Source organism: Vespula pensylvanica, chromosome 7 (assembly GCF_014466175.1).
Source record: "Vespula pensylvanica isolate Volc-1 chromosome 7, ASM1446617v1, whole genome shotgun sequence".
NCBI lineage: Eukaryota > Metazoa > Arthropoda > Insecta > Hymenoptera > Vespidae > Vespula > Vespula pensylvanica.
This window is the reverse complement of record NC_057691.1, coordinates 3409543-3430814: the sequence shown is the minus strand read 5'-3', so window position 1 is coordinate 3430814 and position 21272 is coordinate 3409543. Positions and strand designations below refer to the sequence as shown.

Below are 21272 nucleotides of genomic sequence, written 5' to 3'. Positions count from 1 at the left end.
ATAATAATACGTATAGCGTTCTCTAAAAATGGCGATATAAACGTTTATCCGGATGCCATGAATTCGAAAATAATCGAATATCGTAGGCGTTTTCCATCCTGTCACCGCGAGTTTCCGTAAAAGCGATTTGGTAATAGCCTAAAACCTATTTTCGTCTCTCTCTCTCTTTCATCTTCTCTCTTCTTCTTTTTCTATCATCCGTTCGATAAAATCTAAAAAATAATCTGTATGTCGGTGTCCGGATATGATCGATAATTCATATCAATTACTTCTCGATGGCTCTAGATTGACATGAAGCAAACACGTTCCTAAACATATGGTATATTATTCGAAGTTGGTATAATGGAAATGAGGTTCTTACATTTAATAGATACCTACGACGTACTTATAAACGTATGTATATATAGTCGACGAATATTACTAGCTTGTATTATAGCTCTAGTTAGAAGCATTCGCATATTCCATTGGTATGTTAATTAAGTGAAAATGGAACATGCTTTAAGAGAAACGATCCAGTTTTTCTTCTTCCTCTGCTTCTTTTTCCTCCTCCTACTGCTCCACCTCCTCTTTTACGAAATTCAACGAGTTTTCTACATGGACTATACCTTGGCTCGAGTGCCCTTGTCGATAAACGCGTTAATTAGGATTAGAAGCCGACCGTATGATCCTAACACACCGACCACACCTCCGATAACGGCCTCGTGACACGTACATACATATATATCTCGTCGATATCGCTCAAGCGTATCTCTCTCTTTCTTTCTCTCTTTCTCTTTTTCTCTCTTTCTCTCTCGCTTTATATATATATATATATATATATATATATATATATATATATGTATGTATATATATCCGTTTCTGTTTTATAGTTATAGACATACATTGAACGTGTTCTTCTTTCTTCTTACTTTACTCCTAGGAGATACACCAGCCGTTGGGAATTTTCGCGTGGGATTGTACCGGGAGGACGTAAAGTTCTATATAACTGCATAGTCCCGGCTCTCTTTATTGGAAGCAAGCCCCTTTTGAATCGAGCTCTTGAGTCCCGTACGTATCCTCGTCCGTATCCTCTCCTCATTCTCCTCGTTCGTATTCTCATCGTCTGTCCTTATTCCGCCAACGATTTCACCCTACGCTCCATCTTCCTTCCTTCCTTCCTTTCTTCCTTTCTTCTTTCCTTCCTTCCTTCCTTCCTTCCTTCCTTCCTTCCTTCTTTTCTTTCTTTCTTTATTTCTTTTTATCGAGAACTTCTCCTTCGTCTCTCTCTTTCTTCATTCTCTCTTTTTCTTTCTTTTTATACGTTCATCTTTTTCCATCCCACTTCGGTTCTCTCCGAACACCATTAGTCCTTCCTTTCTTTCTCTCTTTTTCTCTCTCTTCCTTCAAGTTCCTCTTTTTCCATCTCTCTTTTCTTTTTTTCTTTCTTTTTTGCTTCTCCTCCTACCTTTGAATCTCTCTCTTTCTCTCTCACCTCGTTCTTCTCCACCTTCCTTAGAGAGAACCTCTCGTCCTTTTTCTTTTTCTTTTTCTTTTTCTTTTTCTTTCTTCGATCCTTCTCCACCATCCTTCTTCCATTACGGCCTCCTCTCGATCCCTCGTCCTCACTTTTTCTGATACTAACAGCAAAGCGAGGATGTAGCATCACTAACACCTACACATACACCTACACATACACATATACACACACTATATTCTTCTTCGGCAAAACTCTTACTTCATTCCAACATCGTGTGCCAAGATTTGTTCACCCCAAAGTATAACCGAACAATCGAATTCACATCGACCTATATATCTACATATATATATATATATATATATATATATATATATATACGTACGTACGTTTATGTATACATACATACATACATACATTTTATATAATATTTCCAACATCTTTCGTTACCCTACACTTCGATCTACTATCGGATTACACGATAAGAATGAATAAGTTTAGAAGAGGTTCGAAAAAGTGGCAATGTGAAAGATTTATCGTGGTTTTGAAAGTTTAGTATAACACGATATGGTGCTAAGAAAAGATGTTCTCTCTTCTTTTGTTGGGGCTTCCATTAACCCCTTTAATCGATTCACCTCGAGTTAACTCGAGCATCGCTTGTCTTACATGAAAAGCTATTCGAACATGGTTTTTCTTTTTTCTTTCTTTCTTTCTTTCTTTCTCCCGTTCTTTTCAACCTACTCGTAATCTTGTTATATATATATATATATATATATATATATATATATATATATACATATTTTTTTTTCTTCTTTTTTCTTGCTCTCGATAACACGAAGAGAAGTTGACGAGACAATATTGACGTCATTTACGTAGCACATCATCGTCACGCAATAGTTTTTGCCGTTCTCGTCCTCGTAGATGGAGATGCATTTAGTCACTTAGGTGCTACTAGCTGACACGAAAAGAGAGAAAACGAAGAGAGCAAGAGGGAGGGAGAACCAGAGGAGAGAATTGGAAAGGTTGAAAAGACGCGTGACGAGGGTTGGATGGACGGTTTCATCATTTCCTCCTCCTCCTCCTCTCCTCCTCCTCCTCCTCTTCCCTTCCTCTTTCCTCTCGGTGCTCAGTGCTATACGTTTATCTTTCTCGCGGTAAATGGGAGTGACGTAGACGACTCGAGGGGAACGACTCAATCAAGCAAAAGCGCCTTGGGGTTTCTTTCGAAAACGATTCGAGATTAGAGCCGTGCTAGGGAAAAACTAGACGATGTGTTTCCCTTTGTGATATCTGATGTAAAACGACGAAAAACGTAAAAGAGTTCTCTCCCTTGGTTATCGATTTTAAAACGCATTCGATATGCAAAAACAATATTTTTATTTTATTTTATTTTATTTTTATGGAATCGATTAATCCTTTCTTAAACCGAATAGAAATGACTAGAAATTTCGTTCAGAAATTACAATTGTTTAAATAACGAGTTATACTTGTTTGTTAATGTGTATAAAATTCGATCTTAACGATAGTGTTAGTTTTGATTAATTGTTGATAGAAATCGAATTTATAATAACGAGTTTGAATAATTCCAAATGGGATTTCAGATGACTTTCGCATCTTCTTTAAGAAACAGCCGGCATCGATTAGTTGTCAGGCCCATTGGTATATTAATTCTCGTTCAGGCTAAGCGTCGACAAGTATCAAGATCGCATACATACTTTCAATTAAATGTAGTCTTGCGAGGACAGTAGATGGTTGAGTTAAAAGTAAAGGGACGTATATAACTCTTGCAACGAAATTTATTATCCAATGCGTAAAGATCTCGTGGAATTTGTCGATATTAGAAGCAAGCTGTCTTTTAGAACCGGTTTTTCCAGCATCCAGAGTAAGATTAGGCGTCTCTCGTTCTTCTTCTCGCGTCGTTTAGATAAACTGCTACGTCATATCGTATTTAGCCTTACAAAGTTGTAATAGGAGCTCGACCAGTTAATAGCAGCGATCATTGCGGATAACTGCATATAATATTGCTAATCCATTTAGATTTAAGCGTTAATTAGAGCACACAGGTGTAATAGATTTGATTAGTTGTAATTTTATTGAAAAAAAAAAAAAAAAAAGGAAAAGAAGAACTAATGTTCTTTGAAATAGAATCTTTACCGATCGTTACTATTTGGGACGTACTCTCTATGTTGCAGGTGTATTGGTCGTGAACGTAACGTGGCGGGGTAAGACGTACGTCGGTACTCTGTTGGATTGCACACGACACGATTGGGCACCTCCGAGGTTTTGCGATTCGCCGACGAGCGATTTGGACGCACGTACGCCTAAAGGTCGTGGAAAACGTGGCCGGGCAGCAGCAAATTCTACACCGGGCAACGATCTCAGTAATTTCACCGAGACAAGGAGTTCGGTGCACAGTAAATTACGAAATGGCGGTGCAAAAGGTCGAAGAGGTGCTCAGGGTTCACCGGCGGCGAGTCCGAGTCCGGCTGCCTTTGTGCCGCCTAGATCAGACCCAGCAGCTAAGAGAAAATCTCGTGGTCCGGAAGAAGAAGAGAAGAACAAAAGACGGGCACCACCTCCTACGCCTCCTAGTGGTTCGCCTCCGGCGAGCCCGGTCCTTTTGGAGTGTCCCGAACCGAATTGTAGTAAAAAGTACAAACACATAAATGGACTGAAGTATCATCAGAGTCACGCGCACGGTTCCGCGGACGACGACGATACGAAAGAGGGCATCACCAGCATGTCCGAGAACGACGAGAGCAACATCGAAGCTCCGAGTCCAGCCACGCCGGTGAAGTCTCCAGCGGACAAGCCGGAAGGAACCCCTGTCAGAGCGGCGAGTCCACCGGCGACGAGTTTACCGCCAGAGACACCACCGCCTCCACCTCGGGTACCTTCTCCTGGTATAGAGACACCTATGCCAGTTTTAACCTCGGACAAAGCTATCGTCAAGCCTGGCGTTTTAAGGTTCGGCCAAGACGATTTACCTGCTCCTACGTCCGCGGCACCGCCTTCCTCGAGACAACAGAGTATCCAACAACAGCAGCAGCAGCAACAGCAACAACAACAACAACAGCAGCAACAACAACAGCAACAGCAACAACAGCAACAACAACAGCAGCAACAACAAAGTCAACCGTCGCTAACATCGACGAATCCACCTCAAAGTCCGAGTCCTCATCCAAGTCAATCTCCCAGGCCCGTGCCTTCGCCACATCCCAGTACAAACATACCGCAGCCACTCAATATACCTCAACCTCCTCAACCTTCTCAAGTTCAACAACATCAGCAACAAAATCCGTTGTTGCAACAAGCCCAACAGTCTCTACAAACCGGACCACCGCCTCAGCTGCAATCGAGCCAACAGCAGCAACAACAGTTACAGTCGTCCGTACAGCAACAATTGCCGCCGGCACATCAGTTGCAGTCCGTGCAGCATCCTATGTCCACGCAGCTGGGACAACCAGCACAAGCGCACGTTATTCAGCAGCCAACTTTACAGCAGCAACAACAAAGTTTGCAAAGTATGGCGAGTCAGCATCCAGGTCTTCAAGGTCTTACCGGACAAGTATCGCAGCAAGCGAGCCTACAAACCGGGCCTCCGACGACTGGACATCCTGGACAAGGTGTACAATCTCACATGCAACAGTACCCAAGCGTTTCGCTGCACACGAAGATGCCGCAATTCAAAGTAAAACCCACGGCGGCACTGATGCCAGAGCAGGATAAGAGTAAGGACCCGCGAACGCCGAAGCCGCAAGGTTACAAAAAGAAATCGAAAAAATCGCCCGGTGGAAGTCCGCATCCTTCGCCTTTGGAAGCGCCGATAGTTGACTCCGCGAGGGAAGACGTCCAAAGTCCGGCCTACTCGGACATATCGGACGACGCGGCGCCTGTTCTCGAGGCAGAACCCGCCGACAAGTCGAAACAGAATCAAGAAAAGGACAACAAGACTAGCGCGCCGACGCATCTACCTGCTCACTTTGGAATGTACCCGTATTACGGTCAACCTCCTTACTTGGTGCCTAGCGTTCAGGACAGCAAGTCGGTCGATCAGAAACCGAGCGATCTCACGCCAAAACAGGAAATGAAACCTTTGAACATACCGCAAATGCCATCGATGGCGAGTTTGCAAAGCGTCGTCTCGGAGAAGGAAAAGAAGGAACTGAGCCAACCCTTGCCTCAACCTCAACAGCAGCCGCACTATTACGGTGGTTACGGTGGGTACATGCCTCCTGGCTATCCGTATCAGCCACCGCAAGCGATTTCTCAACAACAACAGCAACAACAACAGAACCAACAAGTGCAGGAACAAGAGGCGCACGAGCAAAAGGCAAAGATGAAGCAGGAACCGCAATCGCAACAACCGAGCTTGAAGGACAAGCAACACGAAAACCATCAGATACTGAAGGAAAGTATCGAGATGAAGAGTCAAATGAGTCCTTATCACGTGTACCACGGCACGCAAAGTCAAAGAGCAGCGCCTCCTCCACCACCTCCTGGTCCTGTACAAGACGACAGGAGGTATTACCTTTATCCCGGAGAGCAGAGGCGAAAAGAAGAGTCGAGCAAACAAAGTCAACAAGCGAAAGCTCCGCCCCCGAGTCCGAAGCATCAACCGAAGCAAGAAAAGCCGCAGGATTTAGGCAAGAACGACGACTCGAAAAACAAGCAAGAGGGCGTGAAGCCTACCATGGAGACTCAGGGACCACCGCCACCGCCCACGTCGCAATACGCGTACATACATCCGGGATACATGCAGCCACAGCATTACGGTGCGCTACCATTCGACCCTAGCCATCCAGTTTACAGAGGTTTAAGTCCTATGTTGGTGCCTGGACCTTACTCGGGTAGTCCTTACCTGCATCAGTTGCCTAGGTATCACGCACCGGAGGATCTAAGCCGTCCACCGGGTGGCAAGGCCCTCGATCTTTTGCAGCACCACGCGAATCAGTATTACTCGGCGCACAAGATCCACGAACTCCAAGAACGTGCCCTGAAGTCGCCGACCCCAAAGACGTCCGCGGCATCTGCCAGTCCGTCTTCGGCAGGGCCGACACCTGCCAGACCACCTAGTGGACCACCGACCTCGGTAGCGGGCCCAGGTCCACCGCAAGGTCAAGGTCAACAGCCTGGGAAACAACAAGGACAACCTGGCGGTCAACAGCAACAATCCGGCCCGGTAGATACCGGTAGCGGGAACCTTGGAAAGGACAGCAGATCTCCGCCACCTCAAAGACACGTGCACACGCATCATCATACGCATGTGGGATTAGGCTATCCCCTCTTAACGGGACAGTACCCCGCTCCTTACGGAGGTAAGCCTCTCGTCAGACCCTGACAGTAAGGCTTCCGGCGATCCGCGGGATAATTAAGAGAACGGATAACGAACTCCAACTCAGATTGGACCAACGAGTCGAACGAGTCTTCTGTTGTATGTTACGAGGAGATCGTGTCTCTCTTTACTTGATCGTTGGAACTCGATCAAAACAGCGTTACGCTGGTCTCCGAACGAGAAGCAAACATGTTGCTCTCGAATCGTTTAGGGTCGCGATAAGTGAGAGAACTACTTGTCCAAGTCTGATCGAATACCGCGCTATATAGTTTTCTCCTTATTCAGGTATCGTGGCAAGTTGTGTTAACAGTTCAAAAGACAAAAGCTCGATATATCTCGACAATATCAATTCGATGAACGGAATAAAACTATGACTTATTCCAAAGAGTAAAAAACTACTTTGTGTAATCTGTTTTTGACTTGCCTTGTGTGTGTATGTGTATATATATATTTTTATATTTATATTTGTATATATATACACAAATACGCAAACATACAAACGAACGATCAGAAAAGGGATCACTCAAAAGCCGGTAAAAAGTTACGTGAGTTTATGTTACCGTTCGTCGCGTTGCGTGACTCGCGTGTATATCCTGCGCTTCGACGGAATGAACAATTTTCTTCGACCGACAGTGTTTAAAAATCGTATCGTATATCTATTTCATGGTAGAAACGACGAAACGCGCGATAGACGGAGAAGTGGGTAAAGAATAATCTCTCGGCAGAGCGTCCGCCGCACGCTCCGAGCGCGTAAACCGTGTACACCATATTGGTGCTTGAAAAAAAAAATAAATAAAATAAAATAAAATAAAATAAAATAAAATAAAATGGAAATGAATCGAGCGAATCAAGAGGAAATAATAAAATGAAATAAACTAGGAGAACGACGAGGAATGCACGAAAAAAAAAAAAAAAAAGAAAACAGATAAAAACAACAGAGCTTTCTTCTCCTTACGAAAGAGATGAAACGAACATTCGCGTATATTGATATATAGCCTTCGCCGACCTATTATTATTTTATTACGAAAAATCGACAAGAGAAACAATTTTTTCTAAAGAAAACAAAAAGAAAAGAAGAAAGAAAGAATAAAATAAAAAAAGGCCAAAAAAATAATAGGAAAGAGGAGCGACATTGACGTGTTTCGAACACTTACTATCAAAGCTATAAACGAATATGTGTAATAGATTCCTTCGATGAAAATGGCGACGATCCTGAACGTGCGTGTGGTCATCATTATCATCATTATCATCATCATCATGATCATCATCATCATCATCATTAATGCATCTCTGGCGATTACATTCTTTTTCTTCGTTTCTTTTTTTTTTCTTTTTGTTGTTTTTCTCTCTATCTTTCCTTTTTCTTTCTTTTTTTTCTCTTTTTTACTATACGACAAAGTACATACATGCATACATATATACATACACACACATACACACATGTATACATACATACATACATACAATAATATTGCATAGTTAACGGACTGAATATTTTGGAAATATTGGAGTATAAGTGCGGCCGTTATAAGAATGAAACATATATAAGCCGTATACCGTCATAGGGTGCGTAGGGATTAGGTATATAGTTCAGACTGTGATAACTATTTATCGTGCTACTTTCCGAAAACCAGATGAAAAATAACAAACCACTTAAAGCTCGTATGTAATCATAGTAATTGTCATAATAATAGTAATACTGATAATAATAATACTAATAATAATAACAATAATAATAATAACAATATTAATGATAATATTAATGATAATGATTAATAATATTAATATTAATAATAATAATAGTAATATAATATAATATTAATAATAATAATAATAATAATATTATTATTAACTATAAAAAAAAGGACGATATAAAAGAACGACGAGCGAAGGAGCAAATATAGTCCTTAATTTTTCGAACGAAACGTGTTATATATATATATAAATATATAAATATAAATATATATATAAATATATATACATGTAAATATATGTATATACATATACATACAAATTTCGTTAGACTTTGTAGTCTTCCAGAAGAAGCTTATTCTACGTCTAGCGCTAACGGATACATTATTAAAATTCATTGTACGAAAAATTCTATGATAGGGTTACGCACTTACATCGGAAGTTGTAGAGCTTTTATGGTACGAACAATAGAAATGAGGACGATGGTCGACTTCCTCGTGAAAGCTGTTGTTTGAGATAAAAAGGATATAAATACAGAGAGAGAGAGAGAGACAGAGAGAAAGATAAAAAGAGAGAAAAAGAGAGACGGTAAAAGTTAATTGTAATTATCTCGCTATTCGATCTTAATTAACATCAATTCCTTTTCTAAATCTTTTAAGCGTCTACGCAGCGCAATCACTTTATCCTTAGATTAAACAAACAAAAACAGTTAAAATTTATGCGAACTAACGATAATCTTACATTTTCTTCGTGTCAACCATATTGAAATTCTTTCTTCCAATCGTTATTTTCTTTTTTTCAATAAATCAAAAACCGTCTTGTATGTACGAATAAAACAGATAAACCAATTACGTGATTCGTTGCGTTGCGCTAATTTTGACATATTTCGACATGCATTATTAAAGTAATGTAAAATGGCATTTAATGACAACATTTTTTCGATGATCATTGACAAACGATTAGATAAAATAATAACATTTGTTTAGTTTCATTGAAATAAAAATAAGAAAAAAAAAAAAAAGAAAAAGGAAACAAAAATTCAAAAAAAGAAAAAACAGACTACGCTTCGCGTTTCGCGATGTTCACAATGCAAATGACAAACTTAATCGACCAAGTGTATTTTAATACAGCTTTCCACTGCCAGAGAGAGAGAGAGAGAGAGAGAGAGAGAGGGGGGGGGGGAGAAGAGGGAGAAAAGAAGATAGAGAGAGATAGATATAGAAAGAGAGAGAAAGAGAGAAAGAGAGAGAGAGAGAGAGAGAGTATTTTAAAACATACAAATAAAATGTATTGAAATCATGTGAAGATTCGTGCGAAGTCCAAGAATAAGAAGAAAAAAAAATGCTTTAAGTGTTTAATTCTTATTACGCTTTTTTGCTCTCCCTCCCCCAATTCTCTCTTCCCCTTTTTCTTGCTCTTTCTCTCAATATACATACACACATACAAATATACAAGTTCCGTATCTCACCCCTTTTTCTCAATAAAATATTTCTCAACACTTAACATTCGGAAAGAAATCGATCGATGATCCTTCGAGTGATTGATTTTACATTCCGAATGAAAAAGTGCGAACAAAACTTATATATTTTCGAGGCGTCATTATTTTTCCAACGATAATCACCCTTCTAACTAAAAATCATAGACACAAGAGGATATAACAAATTCTCAAGCTCTCTCGACTGACGCAAACTAAGAATTCTTGGGCTGGACTGGCAAGATTCGCCAACGAAGAATCGCGAATATTCTTGATAATACATATCGAACTTCCAAAGGAAATTATCCGAAATTATTTTTAATTATTCCGAAATTAATCAGACTATAAGTTATTGTTATTAACGAAATTTCTACGAATAAAATTAAATTGTCAAATTAGATTTCTCATCGATATATAGAAAAAGAAAAAGAAATATATATATATATATATGTTTATATATATATATGTATGTACGAATATATATATATATATATGTATATATATGTATATATATTTTATATATATGTATATATATATATACATACACATATATATATGTATGTATATATAAAAAAAAAAAAAAAACATATTGATCATCGATCAAAAGTTTGGAAGAATACAAATCTTGATAAAGAAATTAAATAGGATAATAGAAAATGATACAATTGGAATTACAAAGAAGTCGAAGAATTTCTTCGTGGCGAAACATTAATGGCCTGCTGTCTGTCTCTGTGTGTTGCAGCGGCAGTACTAGCGAGTCAGCAGGCCGCCGCGGTAGCCGCCTCGGTGATCTCGCCATTTCCGCCCAAGTGACCCGCGGCCCCCGGTCCCGTACTAGCCGGTGGAACCGGCGGAACCGCCGGAAGCAGCTCCGCACAAACTCACCACGCGCCGCATCCGGCCTCGAGCGGTGCCGTCGCGGGCAGACAACCCTAAGGAAAATCCCTAAGGAACTCTCTAGAGGATCGCCTTATTCTTTTTATTTCGAATCAATTTACTTGCTCACGCCATTTTTCTCTAATTCTCTCTCTCTCTGTCTCTATCTCTCTTTCTCTTTGTCTCTCTCTGAATTATTGTCTCTATCTCTCTATCTCTCTTTTTTCTCTCTCTATTTTTATCTATCAATCATGTTTCTTCGGACCAGTCGTAAAGAGGCTGATAAAATTGTACTTAAAATCACGAGGAGTCCCGGACAAACTTCGGCTATCTTCGAAGAGATCATCCTCGCTCAGCAGTCTCTCGTTCGTCAGAGTTCAAACGAAGAATAAGTGAGATCTTGTCGAGTTTTTCTCAAGAATATATCATTGATGAATCATTTCTTTTCCTCGAAGTGAATTTTTCGTCAAAGTTTTTTGTATCTCGAAGTATCACGATAACGATTGAAAGTAGTCCCTCTTCCTGTCCCCTTTTCTCTCTCTCTCTCTCTCTCTCTCTCTCTCTCTCTCTCTCTCTTACTCTCTTACTCTCTTTTTTTCCTCTTTCTCTTTCTCTCCAGCTTCGATGCAAGCGCGTGGATCAACCTTCATGTATATATATACCTACATAAATGCATACATACATACATAAATGCATACATACATAAATACGAACGTATATCCGAGGTTCGATGCAGAACCAAAATGGTTGAAACATTTTTCCTTTGTAAATAATGTGTAAATAAAATGATGTAAGCATATAATATTACTCTCGTTCTCGGACAAGCATCGTCGTCGTATCCGATATACGTAAGCGATAAGTGTAAAATATATATCATAGAACTGAGTAAAGTTTTTATCTAACAGAATAAATAAACGATACGCGAGAATGATGTTTTATTAATTGCGCTTGTTAGTGTGGACGAGAATTCGATTTTATCATTTCGACTCACGAAAGTATTTACGTTCGATAATAAATCGCGCGTGCGTTAAGCTTTCGACAATGCAAGATGTAACAAATTTTCTATTCACGTTGCACCAACAAAGCTTTATCTCCATCGATGGATCCTAATGGATCTCGTGATAAAAAACATGTTGGGGGATATTCAACGATTCGATTTTTGTCAACGCTATTAGGAATAAAGAAATGTCCGATTGAAGGGGGATAAGCTTTCTCGATCGACGTGAAATGAAAAATCGTTTCTTGCGAGAAGGGGGATGAGAGAGATGGGGATGAGAATTGGAAGGTCATAGATCGCGTAAATCGCAAAAAAAAGGAAGGTCTATCGATCGCGTGAGTCGAGTAAATCGAATTTTAACGCAGGTTATTATCGAGAAGAAAAGAGAGAGTGAGGATAAAAAAGAGAGAGAAAGAATAAGAGAGAAGAGGATTACGTAAGATACGAATGAGAATGCGAAAAAATGAACGATCTAAAGATATCTCGTCAGACTGAAAGACTACAAGGATTACTTATTAAAATCCTTATTTTTGAAACTGTTCTCGCATGATCGTCATAAAAGAAAAAGGGCTGAGACAAGGGGAAGGGATAAAGAGAAAAAGGGAGAGAGAGAGAGGGAGAGAAAGAGAGAGAAACAAAGAAAGAGAAAAAAGCGGTGAAAAAACACAATGTATTGGAGAAATCCGTTGGTGGGTGTGCGAGTATATCTTCCCACTTAACGATTTTTGAACTCCGAGTACGCATTTGACAAAGATACAATTTTTATCGAACGTAGTTACATAGGAAACCTGCGTACGAATCTGAACGATTGTTTTAAGCGAGAGAGAAAGAAAGAAAGAAAGATAGAATATTTTGTGTGTGTGTGTGTGGAGTATACATGTGTATTGTATAAATAGTAATATCCGTGTATGTGTGTGTATGTGTGTGATATATTTGCGTATTATTAAATACGTCAAATCGAATCGGTGTAATTTTAAGCCTGTAAAAAAAAAGAACGAAAGTGCATACCTTCGATTTTTGTAGAGAATAAAAAAGAAAGAGAGAAAGTGTATGTGTTTGTGTGTGTGTGTGTGTGTGTATGTATTAGAGAGAGAGAGAGAGAGAGAGAGAGAGAGAGAGAGAGAGAGAGAGAGAGAGAGAGAGAGAGAGAGAGAGAGAGAGAGAGAGAGAGAGAAATGAAAAAAAAGCAAACGATTGTATGACTCGCTGGAATTTATCTATTAGAAAAATTTTATTACGTATTAAAATAAATTTAATTGATTTACATGTGTAAACAAGACGATTGTGTAAGAAGGAGTATATAGATAAAGCGACGGACAGATTTAAAATGGTAAAAAAAAAAAAAGATGATTCTAAATAATTAGGATGACATTAAGTGATTGTACATTTGATCCTTAGAAACGCTATTTGTTTACTAAAAATAAACGCTAGACAACGTTGTACTACAATTTAACAAAAAAAAAAAAAAAGAAAAAAAGAAAAGAAAAGAAGTGCAGCGTCGTGAAAGGAACAACAAAAAAAAAAAAGAAATAAGAAATGCTAAGGTAACGAAAAAAAGTAAAAAATGTATTACATATACATATACTATGGTACATATAAAGTAAACTACATAATATTAGTTTAGTAACGACTATTATTATCTCTTTTATTATGATTATTAGTTATTAATTATTATATTATTTTATTATCATCGTCATCGAATAAGATGAGAGCGACGCGATCGATTGGTAAAAAGTACATCCGTTGCCAGTGGTATCGGACAAATTTTATCTAACCGCATAGTGTGTTGTAAATGCCAAATCAAATCAAAAAAAAAAAAAAAAAAAAAAAAGAAAAGAAAAGAAACGAAACGAAACGAAATGAAAAGAAAAGAAAAGGAAAGGGAAAGCGTTTTTAATCGACCGAATAAAAACAAAATCAGTTTGCTAAAATGGGAAGGAGATAGACATAGCGAAAAACGTAAACCTGTAAACGAGCCGCCTCAGTTTTAGTGGGGTGCTCGATGGAGAAGAAAGGGGTGGGCTTTAAAATAATGCTGGTGCTGTGCTGTGATTTTTATAAAAAAATAAAAATAAAAAGAAAGAGAGTGAGAGAGATAGAAAAAAAAAAAAAGAGAGAGAGAAGGAACGAACGAACGAACGAACGAACGAAAAAGTCAGAGGCCCGAGTACATAAAAGAATCGCTCTATATCGTCTCTTTTAGTGATCTTAAAAAGGGACATTTTTATGAAAATGTGCAGATAGCCTAAGTACCTGGACCCTGCCCTACGTTCTTCGCCAGACTATAAACGGAGATAAGAAAAAAAAAAAAAAGGAAGACAAAATTACGTTCTTACCGATTGTATAGGCTGTATAATGTATTTGCTTTGAAACAAATTTAATATAGATTGTTAATCGCTAATTATGAGAGAGAAAGAGAAGAAAAATGAAATGGGGGAGGAAAAAAAAGAAAAGAGGAATATGGCGGAGAAAAGAAGGAAGAAGAAGAAGATAAAAGGAGCTGTCTCCAATCGTATAATAACGTTTCCTTTCGTGAATTTTACCCGACAACAATAACAACAACAACAAGAACAACACAGCCCTCGCAAATAAAAAGCCTTAATGTACCTAACGCATTTGCAATCGCATATACGTTACCAGAAGGTGGGATAGAAATTTAATCGCACTATAACGACGACGACGACGACGATGACGACGTATCCAGGGTCGCCCACGCACAGACAGGTCGTCCTCGCCCCCGCGCCCCCCTTTACCACCCTAATGTCTAATAGAAAACGAATGTAATTAGCAATTGGAGACAATCTCCGGACTAAAGATATAATCTAGCAAGTACTATTTGCCACGACGTAGCATAATTACACATTAAAAAAGAAATCATCGAGTGGGAGTTGAATTAAAAGAGAAACAAAGAAAAGAAGAATATTAAAACAAAAACAAAAATATATATGGACTGAGACAACACGACACAATTAACAAAAAGGACCTGTATTCCTCTCGTCTCCTTTTTTTTAGAATGATAAAAATAGTGAGTCGTTACGCGCTTTATATATATTATACATCTCGAATATATGAATATACGAATAACATAAAAACGTACAGAAGCAAATACAGAAATGCAGGCATCTTGTCGTTAAATTGTAAGATATTGTGTTCAAACTCCAGAATGTACTCTGATTCCCTTCCCCAGACTACTATATATTAAATATATTGTGCACTATGCTCCAACTTGTCCATACAAATAAATATATGAAAAAATCTCAATAATGTTTTTATTACCGGGCGTGGCAGATTTCAATGTACGATATATAGCATCTTCTTTGATAAATTTATAGTTAAAGTATTTCAAAACAATTATAACATTAGACAAACGTTATTGCATTTCTTTAAGGCATATGATTGCCAAACGTGATTCGTATTACACATTGCAAGTGCGGGCTTTTGACTCACGTGATCTGTACGACGCATGCGCATTGTTCGAATCGATTTTTTATAGTCGTCTAAAAGTACCTAACGAAAGCATTATAATGATATTCGAGGTAAGTTTTGTAATAGTGAGAGTGTAGATAAAGTTTAAAGAAAGATTGTTTTTATACTTGAAAAATTGAAATGTTCAACTCTCAATAAAGTGATGTGAGATGCAATTTGTTTTCGTTAACATTTTACTTGAGAATATAGGTTATACAAGCATTTTAAAGAGGCTTATAAGTAACATCGACGACGTTAATAAAACGTGAATATTTAAAAAAAAAGAAAGAAAAAAAAGTGCAGAACATCAATTCTAAAATATGGATGTAATTGAATATAAATTAACCTCAAAGAATCCAGTTTTAATATCGCATGTAAGTATTTTGATTAAATGATTAAAGTAATTAAAATTTTTAGAAAGCTATATTAAACTTCAAGAAAGTACGTGTATATAAATATATGTAAAAATAATTTACACTGATCTTTCTTATCTATAGGCAGTATCTAGACTTTATGAAATAATCAAAGAGAAGTACAAAAATGGAACATCTAAAGATGTTACAAAGGTTATAAAAACATATTTACATACTTACAATCTAATATAAACTAACTTGTTTAATAAAAAAATATGTATATTATTGTAGATACCAGAATATAAATTGCTTATATCAAAATTTGAAAGCAAAGATAAAATACTTACTACATCTATATGTCAAGTATTAGTTAAACTTGTAGAAAATGAAATAATATCTGTTACTACGGCTCTGTGTACTTTAATATCTTATATTTCTTCTACTAAGTATGTACAAATTTATATGTTTGTATACAATAATATATATATATATATATAAATTATAAGAATAATTTTATATTTTCTAGCAATTATGTTGCAATTACCGTAAGCATGAGTCATTTACTGATATTGGATTTTAAACTTCATGGTACTGAAGATAACTATTTATATACATTGACGATGCCTCAGTTTCCTTTTATTACAATTTTGAAAGAAGAAAAAAATTCTTGGCGCACTGTATTAGATCAAATGCATTTTATAATGAACTATCCTGATAAACAGTGCGTACTATATTACATATATTAACTATTGATATGACAAACATTTAACTGTTATATATATTATTTATTTTAGGATAAAGGAGAATAGTATAAAAATTTTGAGGCCAGTCTTTATATTTATTTTATGCAATCCTTCTTCAGCTTTATCAGATGGTTGTAAAGAAAAAACTTGGCAATTACTTAAATCTAGTAATGCTTTAGAATTACAAATTGAAATTCTATTATGGCTTCGTACAAATGATATAGATACTTGCTTGGAAACATATTATAAAATCTTTGGATTTACAATGGTATCATTATCCAAAAATGACAAAGATATTTGCATAGCCTTACTCCCATTATTATCGTCTGTTTGTATATCTTTTCTTGAACATGGCTTTGACCCTGTAGTAAATCTAGATACAATATCTACTATTATAAATAAATATGATAATTTATCAGGAAATATTTTACTAGCATTAATGTCTGAGATGATTGTGATATGTCCTGGATATTATTTAATCAATGTTCTACAACTATGTGAGTGTACATTAATAATAACTAATTCATAATTTGTTTTAATATATAATTTCTAATATTGTCGAAATTTAATTACAGGTGAGCTTGTATTGAATAAAATGTCATGCAACATAATATTGATAAATGTGCTAATAGCATCTATACTAAAGTGGATGCCTTATCCTTCTGTGTTGTGTGCTGAAGCTTTAGCTGTAGCTAATGCTCTGATAAACAAAGCTGTTACTGAAGTAAAATGGACAAAAGAAGTCAACAATCCCCTTTCAAAAGGAATATTTGCAAAACTAATTCATTTTGATCCGTATATTCAATTTTACACAGAAAGTATAGATGTTTTAAATACAATAACAGAAAGTAATATTTTATCATGGTTGAAAACATTATCAAAAAGTCCAATTGATTTACGTTATAAATACAGATTAATTCTTTCTGGTTTGTTTTTACAAAGTGAGGATGTCATTCTAACAAAAGCCGTTTGTGATATACTTATGCAAATTACTAAAGAAGTAATCATTTTTGCATCTCACATGTTACCATTAATCATGCATAAGTTATCAAAATCTCGTGATCCTGATGAATTGAAATACTTGCTTCTTACGTTACCCGAATTAGTAATAATAAAAGAAAATGTACCAATTATAAACAGAACATTGCAAACATTATTCCGCAGTGAAGGACCATTAAAATATTTCGCTCTCGAACTCTATTTGACGATGAACGATAGAGATCCGCGTTGCTATCGGTATCTTTCATCTGCACTTATGGAAACATTACAAAATGATAAATCGTGGTATGCTGATGTAACTTGTGCTAAAGTAATCAAACACATTTGCGAAGAACGTCCGGAATGTGCCGAAGAACTTGCCCCACTTATTTCACAAATATTAAATAAGTGTGTAGATACAAATGGCAGTGCTGCAACAGCACTTGCACTTAAGAGTATTTCTGCTCTTTGTAGGTCTTCTGTTATTAGTATTGCCTCAGTTTGGAAAGTGTTAGCACCAAAAATGAGGAAAGAAAAACGTACAATTGTTATGAAAACTTTATGTGAATTCTTTGGAAATATTCCATCCTTTTTAAATAAGAACAGCATCGCATATGACACCTTGATCACGGATGTATTAGAAATATTATGGTCATATGTTATACAAAATAATCCAGAGATAAGTGAGGCTGCACTTAAAGCAATTGCTATGTATCGTATAGATGACATTCCATTAAAAATGTTACCGGATGATTTTAAATACAGTACTACAACATCACAATTAAGTACATCAGCTTCAAGTAATACAAAACCAGTAAATATATCACCAGCTATATTAAACACATGCTGGATCAAAATGTTAGAGAAAGTCAATAAAATGGTTTTAAATGCAGCTGGTAATGTTTTAATTTCATTCATTACGAATGAAGTTAAACATTTTCGATCTGGCATATATAACTGGCCACATGGAGAGCCAAATAACTTCAAATATTTACCAGAAAGAAGTATTATAAGGGTAGTTGGTGAACATTTGAGACGTATAGATGGGACTAAACCTTTCAACGAAAATGTCGCTATAGAATGTTTACGGATATTTGCATTTAAATATCCAAAACCTTTGCCTAATATAAATTGGAATTTCTTACATAAGATTAGTGAAATATCTCATAAAGCTAAAGAATATAGTCTTACTATTGCATGTCATCATTCAGTCATATCATCATCCGCAAGAAACTTTGTTGAACATTATTTATCAAGGTTCGAAAGTGATAAAAATATAGAAGATTTATTAGAAAGTAAAGAACATGAAATATTGTATTCAAATTTAGAAATTCTCTGTGAAGCTATGCAAGTACAAAAAGTAAAACCATTTTTAGATATGACATTATCATATGCTGTAATAAATTTATTCAGTGATGATGGCACAAATGTAATTTTATTTAAAAATATTATGCATTCCTATGCTAGAGCTTTAAAAACTGAAACAATAAATGATGCTATTCGTACATTACTCTCTACTACTTTAAGCAATCTTTTAGATGAAATAGACTTAACACAAGATTATTATAAACCATATATTTCTGCAATATTAGCGTTACCAGTTGAATACATAGAGAGAATGACATCGCCTGATGTATGGTGGGAGACACCCTTAAAAAAATTGAAAAATGCTGTAATTATAAGAGCAGAATTAGCTATAAATAACGACATTGAGATGCCCTTAAATTGTATGAATGAATTAATTGATCTAGTCTCAGCTCTACCCAGGTAAGAAAAAAAAATATAATGAATGATAATATTTATGAATATTGTTACAATCTTAATGATGTTCTATAGAGAAAACAAATCTTATATTTTTACAGTATACAATTATACTTGTTACAAGAAGTTCAAAGAGTGCAAACTGAAGTGAAATTTAAAATGTATACATCAGATTGGGTTGTAGATTTTTTAAATCGTGTTCAAGTAATTATACCAGAAATATCTGAAGAAGATCAACGTATTTTATTTTACTGTGATGTTTTTTTCGTCTCTATTATTTGTTTCTCTGGAATGGATTGCATAATAATGGATACATATTCTATTATATCCTCACAACATGTCAGAGCAAGATTATTTCCACAAGCTATGGCTATGCTTGCTGATATACAATATTGGAAAGATAATATAATCCCTCAGGTAATCTTTAAAAATGAGATATTTTCTATTATAGCATGCATATAATTGTAGTAATAATTTGTAATTGTTACTATATTAACAATAATTTTCAATAACAATTTCTCAGGTAATGGAGTGGTTACACCTAATGAGAACAAGTCCCATACCAGAACTGTATAAATCTGCATTTCATAATTCATTAATTTCCTTAAAACATCATCCACATTATAATAAGAATTGGTTTACCTATTTATCATCGATTTAAGAATATGTATGAATGTAAATGTACAATGTGTAAATATACAATAATAAAATTTACTTTTCGAGTATCGAATTTTAGATATGATTAAGCGATATTATATTCTATGTGATAGACATACATTTTTGATAAATATAAAAAAGAGTAATATTGTATATAAAAATTAGAGTTATCTATTCTACATTTGTAGATATAGTATTTCCTGCACTGCCATAACATGCATATTTTTTAATAAGAAGTTATAAATATTACACATATATTTTTGTATGAATATAGAGGCGGAAATTTAAAACTACGTAAATATAAAAAAAAAAGTAAATCAGATATATGTTATATATACATATATATATATACACATTTTACTCGTCACATATGTTGTATGTGACGATTCTCATAATGCTAAACGGATGTTTCACTATTATCTAATGCCATTACTGTTAAGGTGCTTGGTCTTGATCCTGTTAAGACCTGATCTTCAGGTAAACGCATTCGTGGTTCCAATATATTTCTTTTAGTTTCTATATTCTTCTTTATTGGTGTACGGCTTGGACTAGATTTTTTACTACTTGGATAAGACTTCAAAAGACGAGCTCTAAAAACCATTGATATTTAATATTACAGGATTATAATAAAATATCAATCATTAAATTTTATTTTATTCAATAAATTAATGATGTACTTACGCATCCATTAATTTAAGAAATAAACGTGTATATATTTGGTATTCTTCATCACCAAATTCTGTTGGATCATGTTTTGCATGTTCATACAAATCACAAAATTGATGAATCAAACGTTGACCACTTCCATTTAACGGTGTTGCAAGAGTCGATAATAAATATGCTCTTAAATTTTCAGATGGATGTCTTTTTAAGCAACTGTCATATTTTGTAATTTCAGCTTCTTTATTGAATAAAAACATATAATAAGATTTGTATATATATTTTTAATAATTACTAAATATACATACCTAAAGTTTTAATATCATCTACAGCTTTCAATCTATAATAATGTGGTGGAACTTGACTACCAGGAGTTAAGATATATCTAGAGTCACTTATAAGTTGTGGTTCATATTGAATTCTTGGTATTACTTCTATACGCCTTTCGATTTCTCTCTTCAGCGACTATAATAAATATTATTTTAAACTTGTATTTGATAAATATAAATTCCTAACCTTAAAAAGACACATACCTTTTTAGCATCGTGCCCAATAGGAATATGTGGTCCGCGTCGTGAACGCAAAGCAAATCTCATTATTTGTCGTTTAGCAAAAATGAATAATAACAATATTGTTAAAACTCCGGCAGCTATAAATATTACTATAGTTACACCCGACAATTCTTCAGCCATGCTTGCACTATATTACCATACCATAGCAAAGCATTACTAAATATATGTGTGTGTGTGTATGTGTGTGTATATATATATATATATAAAACGCTACTCGATAATAAAGTATATAAATATAGATATACGATTATCACAA

At 35.7% G+C, this 21272-nt stretch overlaps 3 protein-coding genes across 4 annotated transcripts in view; 2 read left to right on the top strand and 1 right to left on the bottom strand.

The window, feature by feature from the left end:
- Positions 1 to 7818, top strand: part of LOC122630635 (zinc finger protein 608-like) — a 176425-nt gene extending 168607 nt beyond the window's left edge. The window contains exon 5 of the mRNA XM_043815354.1: positions 3643 to 7818. Within this exon, the coding sequence (XP_043671289.1) occupies positions 3643 to 6794 (3152 nt within the window). The 3' untranslated portion in view covers positions 6795 to 7818. The remainder of the gene's footprint in view (positions 1 to 3642) is intronic.
- A 2718-nt stretch (positions 7819 to 10536) lies between these two features.
- LOC122630636 lies at positions 10537 to 19841 on the top strand. Its single transcript, XM_043815355.1, has 10 exons — positions 10537 to 12907; positions 12951 to 15363; positions 15503 to 15666; positions 15790 to 15858; positions 15937 to 16091; positions 16172 to 16366; positions 16440 to 16885; positions 16964 to 19133; positions 19229 to 19544; positions 19651 to 19841. The coding sequence occupies exons 3-10, from the start codon at positions 15613 to 15615 to the stop codon at positions 19786 to 19788; spliced, it is 3543 nt and encodes a 1180-aa protein (XP_043671290.1). The 5' UTR covers positions 10537 to 12907; positions 12951 to 15363; positions 15503 to 15612; the 3' UTR covers positions 19789 to 19841.
- LOC122630647 (protein C1orf43 homolog) lies at positions 19348 to 21197 on the bottom strand. Of its 2 annotated transcripts, none has more exons than XM_043815381.1 (4): positions 20978 to 21197; positions 20753 to 20909; positions 20466 to 20685; positions 19348 to 20374 (listed from the first exon to the last, which is right to left on the bottom strand). In XM_043815381.1, the coding sequence occupies exons 1-4, from the start codon at positions 21134 to 21136 to the stop codon at positions 20182 to 20184; spliced, it is 729 nt and encodes a 242-aa protein (XP_043671316.1). In that variant the 5' UTR covers positions 21137 to 21197; the 3' UTR covers positions 19348 to 20181. The 2 variants fall into 2 exon arrangements, with proteins under 2 accessions (XP_043671316.1, XP_043671317.1); XM_043815382.1 differs by having other exon boundaries at positions 20466 to 20682.
- Positions 21198 to 21272: the final 75 nt, after the last annotated feature.